Here is a 13,032-nt window from a genome sequence, read left to right as displayed (position 1 = left end):
GGTTGCTAATAGAGAATCCAAGTTCAAGTTCTACTGGTGGGGTGTGATTGTGTAAAAAAGTAATATAAAAACAAAGTAGCATATGAGTTAATTGAACTTGGTCAGAATAGGTCAATAAAAATCATGGTGAAATTGAAGAAGTGAACGTGTTGCCGCTCACACTAAAAGGATTCAAGTAGAATGTGAAAAATTAAAAGCAGGTGTTTCTAAGCCACTACAATACTTTAATAATTGAGTGAAATGTGTTTATGACTTCAAATTTAGAAAAGTATGAAAAATATTTGAAAATAATTGTTGGGGGTGATGGCAGTCATGCATGCACACAGTACAGTCCCCAACCCAAGGCACATGATTTGCAGAGTGGATTTTGTTCATTGACTTGGTCACTTGGGCACTGAGTATGTTGACTGAGTGGCAGACCTAGCAAAGAAAATATATGTGGTGGGATGTGGAGAATGTGATCAGCCAATAGTGATTCATGATAAAAAGATAAAATCCAGAAAAGAGAGTCCATGTGTGCCATATTTTGTCTCACCTACAACAAGATTGTCATACCTTAGACTATCTTAAAACAGCTAAAAGCACTAACACTATGATATATATATATATGTGTTTTCTTACCATTGTTGTTGGCTCATTCCCTTGTTTTTATTGTTTATATGAAGCTTATTTGATTCCTCTGTTGAAATGTTGTGAGCCAATAATATATGTGCAAAAGAAAAAGAATAGAGCTCTGAAGTGCCATATTTTCCTCTGAATAAGAATCAGAAGCAAAGATAGACCCATCTATCTGAATTGACACAGACCTCATCACCGCTCAATCTGCACCAGCCGGGAATCGAACCCGGGTCTGTACCGTGGCAGGGTACTATTCTACCACTAGACCACTGGTGCTTAGTTGACAGGATGCTTTGACAATTTATTTATTATATATAGAAACAATGCCTTGCTAATTGTGATAAGGGATGATAAAATCGTGTAGGGTCCTGATTTGTGAAGAACTTTCCCTCGTAGAGTAAGATTTATGGGTTGAGGAGTGAGTAATCCTTCCCAAATTTACTTTGATTTCTTACGTCGTTGACTTGACTTGGTCAAATATAGTAACTAGACTCTTCATTTTGACCTCACCTGCAGAAATAAATGTCAAATCAAAGTTTTTTTTTTAATTATACTTCTAAAAGTTTGTTTTCATCAGAAAATACTAAAAAAATATTTTTAAATTCATTTTGCTTAAAAATTTAATTTATACTAGTGAGAAGCTATAACGTTCTAACATTCTACATTGATTTCATAAAAAATAAAAAAAATATAAAAAAAAAATCTCAAGCGTCTGATGTTTTTAATGAAGCATAACTTTTCAGAAATTTTGAAAAAGAAAAAGACATTTGTTACGTTAGAAAAAAAATTATTTGTATAATAAATTTATATTTTTATATAATTAAAAAATAATATACATATATATAACTAATATTTAAGTCTATACATAAAAATAACTGAGATTTTAGTATGTACATTACACACTTTAAATGATTATTATGTATAACGAAAATTTATAAATAAATAAATAATATATTTAAATATATAAATTATATTTAAGTTTTGTATAAATAAATATTTTTAAACATTAAATTATATTTTAGATTTATAATAAATAATTTATTATATAACACAATTATTTTTATTTTAAAATATTAAAATATTTTTTATAAATAAATATGATAATTAAAAATTAAATTACATAAGAAATTTAAAAAATATATATAAAAACTTTTTTATCAAATTTATTTTAAAAATATTAAATTTTAATTCATATATAAATATGATTCAGATAAGAAGTTACTAAAAACATTTTCGCTAAAAATTTCTATAAACACTTTTGAGTTAAAAGTCTATATTTAATATATAGTTATAAATAAAATAATTTTAGATCGACTACGGCTTATTTAATGCCGCTAATAGTGAAATAATAGTTTAAAAACTTTTAAGTTTAAATTTAAATATATTTCAATAAATTACATAAATAATTATAATTTATATATGTATTAATTACATTCCAAAAGTTGATGTGACAAAATTACTTATTAAAAGTTGTTTTGTTTAATATATTTCTTTTATTAATTCATATTACTTTATATCATTAACGTTTATGGCTTTTATAGTTTTTTAATAAAGAAAAACATAATTTTAACAAGATTTAGGGTTAAATTTGAGGTATTGAGATGTCACAAAATATTATGATGTCTATAATATATAACAATAGAAAAGGTAGTTACTTTTTTTTTGGTACATATTTTATGAACTATTTTACCTTTTTATAATCACTTGTAATAAACTCACAGATTTCACTTGTAATTTTAATAATCATCTACTGTTGTATAATTCTTATTATTTATTATTTCTTTTATAACAATTCACACAATACTTTTTGTACGCTAGTTTGGTATAATTAAAATAACATTGTTCATTGATGTAATTAAAATATACTCTTTTCAATCTCGGTTGATAAATTGATTCTAATACTTAAATTTATAAAACTAGCTCATAAGTTACGGTTAGCAAGGAATAAAAACACCCTTTTCTAGCTTCATCAATAATAATAATTATTATTATCATTATTATAATTAGTGTTGAGTCAAGATAAAAATACTTCATCAAACAGATTTTAATGAACATGTCAGAATGAAAGGAAATTAACATGATTTTTATTTCATATTAAATTGTTTTAAAAAATGATTTGGAAAATGATATTTTCCAATTCTACTAAAAGACCAAAGAGAACAAAAGCGACACTAAGCAATTCTACTCGGCTTTATCTTCACCAAACTCTGCCTATAACTATAGCCTGATGAAACATCCTACCAGGGATTCATGATAAGTTCTTTATACTTTATGTACAATGATAAGTTCTATACTAGATACAACTTACATCCAATCAAAGAATGTGCATATTTATCCTATTTTGCATCCTGCTTTTGGCTGGATTAGATTCAATCAAGCCTAGGTCTAGTCACAAAATATTATCATTATGAGCTACACGCCTACACATGATGAAAACTACCACTCATGTTTCTCGGGGGCATCATCAAGGCAATTTGAATGGTCATGGACTCCACCAAAGACACTGCTGCCATGAACAAAATTAGGTAAAACATCACATAAAATGAACAAAACTTCTTTGACTCAATTTATATATAGTGAAAGAAAACATATTACTAGCCAAAATAACAGCCAAGCATCAAGTCTGCATAAAGGTCATCAATCTGGTTTACATTCCGCACTAGAAACGTAAATATTCCAGATACAATTACATGGGAGAAAAATCTCACCAGGTGAAATCACAATGAAGCAAAACAAGACATTGTAGTTGGCCAAACATTACATTCATGAAAAAGAAAATAAAAGAAAAAAAACAATTATATAAATTTTTTTGTAAAGCTTCTACTGCATCTCCTACCTCTTTTTTTCAGAGTAATATTCATTCAATCAACTATTTTATATTGGTTTTCTTTTCACATAATGATTAAATCACCTTAACAGAGACTCAATCTTTCCTTCAGTTAACTACAGCTTTCATTCATCCCTGACCATATCCAACACTAGTTTCATAATAAACCGACAATTCAACACCCAAACTATCATTATATTCAAGAGGCTGCAAACAAAACACGACCAATAAAGAATTGGGTGCATCACTGATATTTCTCCACTCCAGTCGCCTCATTCGAGACAGCATTTCAAACATTAAAGCCTTTCTTCAATACTGAGTAAATCAAGCAAGGCCATGCATAAAATCATGGGCAAACACCCAAATGTCAAGGAAAATTCTAAATTATACTCGCTGCAACTGACAGAAAATTTTGGGTATCCATTCCAGTAAGATATCTAAACTTTGTGTTTTACACTTCAAAGCTACAAACAACAGAACAGAACTATAAACTCAACCTCAGGAAATCACCTGATATATACATCCCTAAATAATGAAAAATAAAAACGGATATAAGAGAAAGAGACAAAAAAAAGTAACCAGAATATACATGCACTTTTGTACAAAGGACCAACTGAAGTAAGAAAAGAGAGAAGGAAAACATAACACTCATTCTAGTTTAGTCTAGTTCGTTAGTTTCTAAGACTACACCCAGCAGTATTCTACTTATTTGGTACTCTCATTTCTATGTGTTCACCGATCTCTTTAAGAGACCCAGAGTCGAGGGAAGCTATCTTCATTTTTGAGACGAATGCACATTGATCTTACTTCTTACTTCTTACAAAAACGCCATCCTTTGGTAGCACCTGCTGAAAGGTAGGCAAGTCATAATAGACTCCATGTATTGACCATTACTGTTAATGCTATTACATATTCACCATCCTTCACTGGCACTCAGTGGGAAAGTGGAGGAAAGTCATCTTCATTCTTCAAATGATAAGCCTGATCTTCAATCCTGAATCTCAAACCATAGACACCCCCTTAAAGGAGAGGAAAACTAGGAGTACAAACTATAATTATAGTGCTTTTAGCTCTAAAGAAAGTTGCTAGCGGTTTAACATCATAAGTAATCTCAGTAGCAACAAATGATCATCAATAGAAAAATTATATTACCTTTTGGAATCAATTACAGACAATGAATTAGACCTCTCCTCTGTCACCACCCCAATGTTAGGCACAGTGCCCCCAGAAGTAGCAGAGTCTGGGTAATTCGTCGTTTCAGTTCTTGGGGCTACACGAAGCTGAGGGCTCACAGATCCAGATTCGTGTTTCTCAGATGAGTGAAGGAAACCATTAGCATAATGTGATCCCCATGTAGAAGGTTGAGGGAAATAGGTTTCAGATGATCTGGTTTTAGTACTACCAAGAGCAGGATATCCTTCTAGAGCATGTTCAAAAGTACCTTCTGCAGACAAATTCATCTCTTGTGGAGCTAGGGCCAAGCCATTGTTACGGGTGTGTCTCTGCAGATGCCCATAAGTACCCGGTGCTTGACCCCTTCCCCTTCCTGGCATTGGCCTATTATCCCTGTATGGACGCGAACTCTGCAAAATTATGAGCTTAACAATTAGATGATAATTGGATTAGTAGAAAGCTTTTATATATATATATAGTGTACAGGTTTATGAGTCCAATATTAACAACTACAAACTTTATAAATACCATATTAGGGAAGTATGCGCCTGTTCCCCGTACTTTTCTCTTCTCTTCTGAACCAAAAGAAGTCATTGGCAGAGTAGGATTTATGACATAAACCTGTTGTCCCATTACACAGTTTGAGTTTGTCTGAGAACGAATACTGTGATTAATCTGTACACATTGACGAACAGTTTCCCATGGGTTCCTATTCGGAAACTTTGGAGACCTAGGAGGACTAGGCACCACAACAGGACAGACAGCATAACCATTACACATCTGACCATATTGTAAGTTCCCAATGTGACTGTCATAATCCCCAGCAAGGTCCAACAATGATTTTGTAGCTTCAGTACCCACAGAAACACTAGTAGCGTATCTATCACTATGAAAGAAATGATTTTCAAGGATATTAGCATCTGTTGAAACAGCCGAACCAAAAGAAGCCATAATCTTCTCATCAGCATGCAATCTGGGAGAATTGTTCACCAAACCTTGCTTCTCTTTTTCATCATCAATAACAGAATTTAGATCAGGTTCGCTACTAGAAATACTATTTTCTAATTGCCCATTTGACAAACCATTAGTGCTTGCAATATCCAAGACTCCAGATGTTGCAATATCCAAGACTCCAGATGTTGCAACATCCTTAGAATCTTCACTAAGTTTAAAACTTGCAACTGCATTTCTATTCCCAGAGGAGTCAAAGAACTCCCCTGCCAAAGAGGGGACATCCTGTACTATATATCTTTCTCTTTCCTCTCTGCTTTCATAATTATGTTGATTTCCAGGTTTCCAGTCCTTTTTGGATGCAGTAGATAAGCTCAAAAATGACTTGTCTACATTTCCCTGAGTGCTTCCATGCCTTTCCAGAGTGTTTGCAAAGAACCTAATAAGCTCATCTGCTATTCTATCTTCGGGTAACATAAGAATCCAGCCAAGTTTACGGGCACCATACTTAAAAGCACTGCGTATTCGAAAGAAATTACCTGAAAGAAATAAATGAACGTTAACATCATAATGAGACATTAGACAAAAGCAAGGCATCTATGACAATATTCTTCGCTTCTCTGTATCCATGGATAGTATATAAAACAAACATAAAGAATGCGTAGCCTCAGTAGTGTTGCAGTGGCAATATTTGTAAGTTAGTAGAATATTCTAAGGGGGGGCTGCGACTAGCTGATTTACTAAGGCTAATTACAGATGGCCCTTGTTACCAAAAATGGGGAGGGTGATCTGGATATAAAGTCAGAATCCAATGAATGATAACTAGGTTACCATAGGAATTAAGATGTTTTAAGAAGTGAAGCATTAAACTAGACCCCCTAAAGTAGTTACCTTTGATCATGGAGACATATCAAAAGAATGAAGAGTCGGATGATTCAAGTAGAACTTAACAAGTCCCTGTTTGGAATTTTGGATAAATAATTTAAGTGCTTATTCAAGTACTTCTCAGGTATGGTCCAAAACTTAAGGAAGGTCGTTCAGAAAGACATTTCAAGATGGCCTTTGTTACCAAAAATGAGGGGGGTGATCTGGATATAAAGTCAGAATCCAATGAATGATGACTCTGTTACCAAAGGAATTAAGATGTTTTAAGAAGTGAAGCATTAAACTAGAACCCCTAAAGTAGTTACCTTTGATCATGCAGACATATCAAAAGAATGAAGAGTTGGATGATTCGAGTAGAACTTAACAAGTCCCTGTTTGGAAATTTTGGATAAATAATTTAAGTGCTTATTCAAGTACTTCTCACAGGTGTGGTCCAAAACTTAAGGAAGGTCATTCAGATAGACATTTCAAGAAGGGCTTGTGGAGGAAATTAGTATTTGAGATTTTGAGGTCAATACATAATTATCAATCCAATTCCTCAACACCATCCCTTCTCCTCCTGACAACCTATCCTTAACTTAAGTGGCATAATCAACTCACTGCTTTGGAATATTCTCCCACTTCCTCCACACAAACACTTTCCACTTCAGCTCACTTAAAGACAACACTAAGCAGAGAGCCAGAGATGGTGATTCTCTGGGACGTACCAAGGTAAAAAGCTACTTGGAAGCTATTGCAACAGCACAACTGACACCGGTTCTTAGAGCAGCCAGAGCTATCTCATCCTTGAAAATTTTTAATTGAGAATATAAGAAATACAAATTGTAGACCATCTGACCTAAAATTCCTAAAAAAATATTTATTGCTTTGATTGAAAAATGCAGGAAAATGTTGAGATATGTCCACAGTAGCAACTTTAGGGTTAGACACATTCTTTACGAAATTAACAAGAAGAAAAATATTAATGGAAAAGGAAAGCACATAATCCTTTTGCGTTCTTCCCTTACCTCCTTTTTAAAAGGTTCAATCATCAAGTAATTTCAAACTTGCTTCATGTGTAACTATTCATATTGATCTATTATATCATATTTAAATATCCTTGAAAAGAGGAATATAGCTATTTCTCAATGTGTTCATTAATATGAATTCTCCCCTTCTTAAAAGGATCAATTAAAGAAAACCTTAAAAAAGCAAGATAACATTTTAAAACTAGATAAAGCATACCATTATAAAACCTAGCCACATAACATTAAAATGCAATTCAATAGGCATTCAGACTAAAAGTTAAACACTACATGCCTTTATTGACACTGCGGCCAAGATTATTGTTTTCCTTCAATGGATCAATGATGTTAAGATGTTTCTGGGGAAATGCACGCAAATTTAAATCAGAGCCCCTTGAAGGTACTGAGAATGATTCCACACAGCTTCTAATGAATTCTTCAGTCAGTAGAGTATTCCCTCCATTTTCAGGCACCTCAGCTTCACATAGCAAGAAATAGATAATTAAAAAAAAAACATAAAGCTACTTAATGATACAAAAAAAAAATTTAAATTAAATTAAAAACTGCCTACCTACTACATTAGGCAGAGAAGATTTGCTAACTGGTCCCTTCAAACTAACACAATAATTGTCCCAATCGAATTTACTGAAGTAGTCCAAAAATCTGTAGAGAACCTGGAAAGGCAGAGTGTACAAAATTCTTACTGAAAGGATGCATCACGACCATCATCATGTGATGCAGATTTGCTTTTCCATCTTTTCAAGAAAAAAGTATGATCCAGCTAGATTTGATGAACTTACTGCTAGAGGACCATCTAAGGATACATGAAACTGATGGAAAATATACAGAACCAGTGTTTCCAAAGCATATGTTGAAATCAGACCATGATGGGCACCCAGTACACGGCTCTCATAATAGCACCAAGCTTTAATCAGGATGATACTTCGTTTGAAGAGATGATCCTTGGCAACAAGTCGATCAATCTATAAATTATAAGAGCATAATTTACTTAATATCAGATACCAATGGGATGTAATATAATATAAAACAAAAGGAAGAGTCACTTAAATAATGCACAATATTCCAAACTATAATGTCAGTAAGCATATAGATGCTGTGACACAAAATAATTGTTTCAGAAGTCTTGAGACTCAAATAAAATAAAGAAAATCAAATAAATAACAAAAATCATTCTGCTTTCTGAAATGTTAAGTGATAATGCAGAAAACTAAAAATTAAAAGCATTGTGTTACAAATATTATTTCATTCTTAAGAGGCCACATTTAATAATACCTTTTCAAGAAAACATAATGTACTGAGTCCTCCTAACTGATTGAAAGAGATGTCTACAACAATATCCTGTACAATGCATTTAACAAGCTTAACCTGCAGAAAAAGAGCCCCAAACATATGAACACACAAAATAAAATTATGCAATACTGCACCGAAGACACACATTAAGCATCTTCAGTGAGTACAAGATTTCAGTAGATATAATAAGTTAAATAAGTCAACAACAAACTGGCTAGCAGAATAAGCCTAGCACATTAGCTTCATGATGTCTCCACAAATACAACAATTTTGCTGTCCACATGAGAAAATATACAGAGATTAAAATCAAAAAGAATTGCCAGGAGCTGCTCTAGATCTAGTCGACCCTACCAAAAATAAAACAAACTACCTATACATAGACTGAAGCAACAAGCTGGGGAGGGGAAAAGACATTTCCATAACTTAATGAGCATAAAAGCACAAACAGAACATTCTAACACTGCCAGCTTCGGAAAAGAGAAATAGAGGGTAAGACAAGAGGGAAATTATCTGAATGTTTGAAAACACCTCAAAGTTTTAATAGAGAGGGAAAAAATGCCTGAGCTCATTCCCATTCTTGAAAGTGAAATATATTCCCCTCAAATATAAGTAAAAGAAAATGCAGATTCAACATTTTTGAGGCTCATTACTTTTAATTTCTAATTTACTTTGGCAATTGGCATAAAATATTTTTCAGACCATAATGCATTCAATTTCTGATAAGGCACCAATTATGAGTGGGAAGAACCTCTGCATCAATGAAACGAACATCCTTTACTTCATATTCAGCAGCTTCATTGACTTCCTCTCCATGAAGGACAGCACGAACATCAGATACCAAGCCATCCTCAATGTTTTGACAACTGAGTGCGGTCAAATCAATATCTCCATCTGGAAGATATGTTTTTAATGGAACTGACCCATATGGAAAAACCTGTAACATAGAAAAATTAACATCAGTAATGCTATACCCAATTAGATAGAAAGAATCATGTGATTACTGCCTGTAGTCAAGAAAAATTATTCATCAAATCTGCAAACTGATCAGCTGCACATTATTGAATAAGCCCTTTCAAAGAAATAATAAAGGCATGAACCACCAGCCTCAACTTATATAGAAGAAATATCTTCATTTCATTCAAAAGGACAAAAAATAAAAACAATAAATCATGGCATACACCCAATACATCTTGGATAAATGAACATCTATGACCAAGTGTCTAGAGTTTGTTTATTGTCATCCTAATAAAAAATTCAATTTCAACACGGGTTGGGTGGCTTGTGTATTATCCACAGTTCAAACCCAGAGGCCTCTTTAGGAGCTGAGTTGATAATGTAATATAAAAACATTCATATATCTTCACCCAATAGCTTATGCTTTGGTAATAATTGGTGAGTGAAAGAAAATATTAGGGGTACTATAAGAGAGTGAAATTTACGTGAATGTAGTTATATTTTCCTATAATTGAGTATGTAATGTATTTCTTAATCCTTGTTCAAAATCCTTAAACAGATATTTTGAAAGAGGTAGAAAAACACATATAGTGTCAAATGATTACATGCTCATTTACGAACCAGAGTTGCTATGATACCCTTATGGATATGGTCCCCAAGTTGTCAAGCACTTATTGGTGATGATATCAAAATAGATATTAAAGAATACATTAACATATAATTAATGACTAATTAACTGCCCTTGGATATCGACATTCAATAAGTGATTAATACTAGAGTAATGCCATTCAACAACTGAATCCCTCATCAAATCACTGATTTGTTCATTTCACCACATGTCCCATGCCCACCAATATGAAATGACACTTTGGAATCTATACAACAGAGACACCAAAATTCAGTAAATTTCAAAAATTAAAAGACACAACACTGCTATAAAACATGTAAAATAAGAATAAAATTATCATAAAACGTATCTAAAATCAAAACACGAGAATTGATATTTTAAAAGTGAACATAATCATTTTAGACATAATAAAACACTTTTTTTTTTTGCATTTAGTGATGAGGTATAACTCTTTCCCATCAGATCGTCCCTTATAAAGATAAAATAGTACTTCTAGTCGCAACTTTATGCCTAAGTCAATGATTGAACCTCAGTATTAGTTAAAGAGCACAAGTTTTGATACTTACATAACGAATTTCGGCGTATCGGTTTAATCATTGGTTTGTTCCCATTCATATATCGGTTTAATAAATGCATAATTAAAACAAAAAATTGTAAAATGCAGATAAAAATATTCAAATAACTGACAATAACACCAGTCAGTCTCCGGTAAAAAAAGCAAATAACTACTATTTGGAAGTGTTCATCCTTCCTTGGCTACATGGTTCCACATTGACATCATCAGAGCAAAAGAACCAAGGTCACAGCCAATCACACTACATTTTCTTTCACATTTAGCTGCCCCGATAACCAACCAATACCAAGAGCAAACTTAGCCAAACCACCAACTAGCACATTTCTTTCTCTACCTCCTGAACAAAGGCAGAGAGAGCACTACTCCATTCCATTACCAATTCACCATTGCAACTACCACACACATTCCTAACAGTGAAGTTATTTTACCGGTTATCACCAATGTCGCCCTAATTTCAAAAGCAACAACACAAACAACTCCAAATTCACGTCCAACACCATCACAATCATCAAAGCCATAAAAAACAAAACGGAAACACCGAACAAGCATGCCAAGATCGTTTAAACGAAATTCAATTACAAAAAACACAGAAACGAAAGCAAAACGACGACGACGGCAATTGAATTGACGAGAATCGAAAACATCACCTCGCAGCGCGCGCCGTACCGAATGAGTCTCTGGACGTAATCGACGACCTCCCTCCGCCTGCGGTCGGCGGCGAGCGTTGGCTGTATGCGGCGGAGAATCTCGCTGGTGGTTTTCTCGGCCGCCGCCCAGGCATCCGGCGCGATGGAGGACGGATCGGGATTCGAAGACGGAAGCGGCGGCGACGGCGGCGAGGACGCGCAGGGGCGATCCTCCCCGAAAACGACGCCGTTCACATGAAGATCGCCCATGACGGTAGTTAAAACGGGCACGACCCGACCCGGAAGCGGAGTCCGGGGCAAAGAAGAAAGGAAGAAAAACAAAATAACAAAAAGAGCGTTGCTGTGAAAATCTTAGCAACAGTGGCGCGTGGCTGGTTTTTGAAGACGCGAAAACGAAAAGCGAACGAAGAAAAAGGGTAATAAAAAAAAAAGATATATCTGCGAACCGAATAGAAAACCCAAAAAAAAATTAAAATGAGAGAAGACAGAGAGAAGAGGGAAAGAAAGAAAGAAAAAAATAGGGCAATAGGGCTCGTCTTTGTTTCGTCGTACTCTATACTTGAAGAAACCGACTCCAACACTCGCTGGCTCCTATTTTTCTGATTTTGTCGACGCAATGACAATAATAAATGGATCAATATTTGGGCCTTCTTGGCTTGGTATGGAGAAAAAAAAAATACGTAGGATAATGAACTAATGAAGAAAATGGTTTTTCTTTTTCAATTCCTGCCGATTCATGAGTCAACTTTGTGAAGTTATAAACTATTGGGCAATTGTTAATTTATTACCATGGGCATGGGAGGTTTACTATTTTTCCTTTTCTTTCTTCTTTTAGGGTTTGTGTTTTACTTACACGGAATGTATGTTGGGAATGTGGACCTTCTTTTGGTGTATAGGTGTAGGGATTTTCAAAAACAATATTACCTAAGAAAATTGACTTTGTAGGTATAGGCTTGTGTAATTTAATATGTAAGTTTATGCAAATAATAACCTTATATTAATGCAAAATGTATTTTACTTTGTAATAACCTTCTTTTTGTATGTAAAATGTATTTTACTTTGTAATTTAGCTATTGTCACGTTGAAATTTAAAAATTTACTAATAGTCAAAAGAAAAATATTTGTTATTGTTAAGTGCAAATGAGAAATATCTATGATATTAAAATTGTTTTGAATTAATAATATGATGTTATATAGTTAATAGATAATTATTTTTACATGTAATTAAAGATTCAATACATGAGTACATATGTACCAAAAAACCATACATTCAAATATATTAATGCTTTAGATTGATCTTTGCACTTCAAAATATTAGCTTTTGACTATCGTTTAAGAAAATTCTAGACACTCAATCAATTGCTTGGAAATGGAAATCAATGTTGTTAATGTTGTTATAGTTTTTATAAGGAAACTTACCAAAAAATCCATAAAGAAAAATTATGAAAGATAATTTCTTA

At 33.3% G+C, this 13,032-nt stretch overlaps 1 protein-coding gene and 2 non-coding genes across 5 annotated transcripts; all 3 read right to left on the bottom strand.

Moving 5' to 3' along the window:
• Positions 1-728: 728 nt before the first annotated feature.
• On the bottom strand, positions 729-819 carry LOC114916064 (small nucleolar RNA snoR114). Its single transcript, XR_003804366.1, has one exon. It is a non-coding gene; the product is annotated as a small nucleolar RNA snoR114 (small nucleolar RNA).
• Positions 820-823: 4 nt separating this feature from the next.
• TRNAG-GCC (transfer RNA glycine (anticodon GCC)) lies at positions 824-894 on the bottom strand. Its single transcript has one exon. It is a non-coding gene; the product is annotated as a tRNA-Gly (tRNA).
• A 1,786-nt stretch (positions 895-2,680) lies between these two features.
• Positions 2,681-12,230, bottom strand: LOC109800120 (PAP/OAS1 substrate-binding domain superfamily). 3 transcript variants are annotated; one of them, XM_020360819.3, is made up of 9 exons: positions 11,573-12,230; positions 9,518-9,703; positions 8,752-8,844; positions 8,259-8,441; positions 8,030-8,132; positions 7,754-7,936; positions 5,147-6,108; positions 4,598-5,028; positions 2,681-3,124 (listed from the first exon to the last, which is right to left on the bottom strand). In XM_020360819.3, the coding sequence occupies exons 1-9, from the start codon at positions 11,819-11,821 to the stop codon at positions 3,055-3,057; spliced, it is 2,460 nt and encodes an 819-aa protein (XP_020216408.2). In that variant the 5' UTR covers positions 11,822-12,230; the 3' UTR covers positions 2,681-3,054. The 3 variants fall into 3 exon arrangements, with proteins under 3 accessions (XP_020216408.2, XP_020216409.2, XP_020216411.2); XM_020360820.3 differs by having other exon boundaries at positions 2,681-3,121; XM_020360822.3 differs by lacking the exon at positions 2,681-3,124 and adding an exon at positions 3,846-4,439 and having other exon boundaries at positions 11,573-12,220.
• Between the last annotated feature and the right edge of the window lie 802 nt (positions 12,231-13,032).

The sequence above is a fragment of the Cajanus cajan genome, chromosome 9 (assembly GCF_000230855.2).
Source record: "Cajanus cajan strain Asha chromosome 9, NIPB_CcT2T_4, whole genome shotgun sequence".
Taxonomy (NCBI): domain Eukaryota; kingdom Viridiplantae; phylum Streptophyta; class Magnoliopsida; order Fabales; family Fabaceae; genus Cajanus; species Cajanus cajan.
Note: the sequence above shows the minus strand (reverse complement) of the source record. Positions and strands in the feature narration are given on the sequence as shown.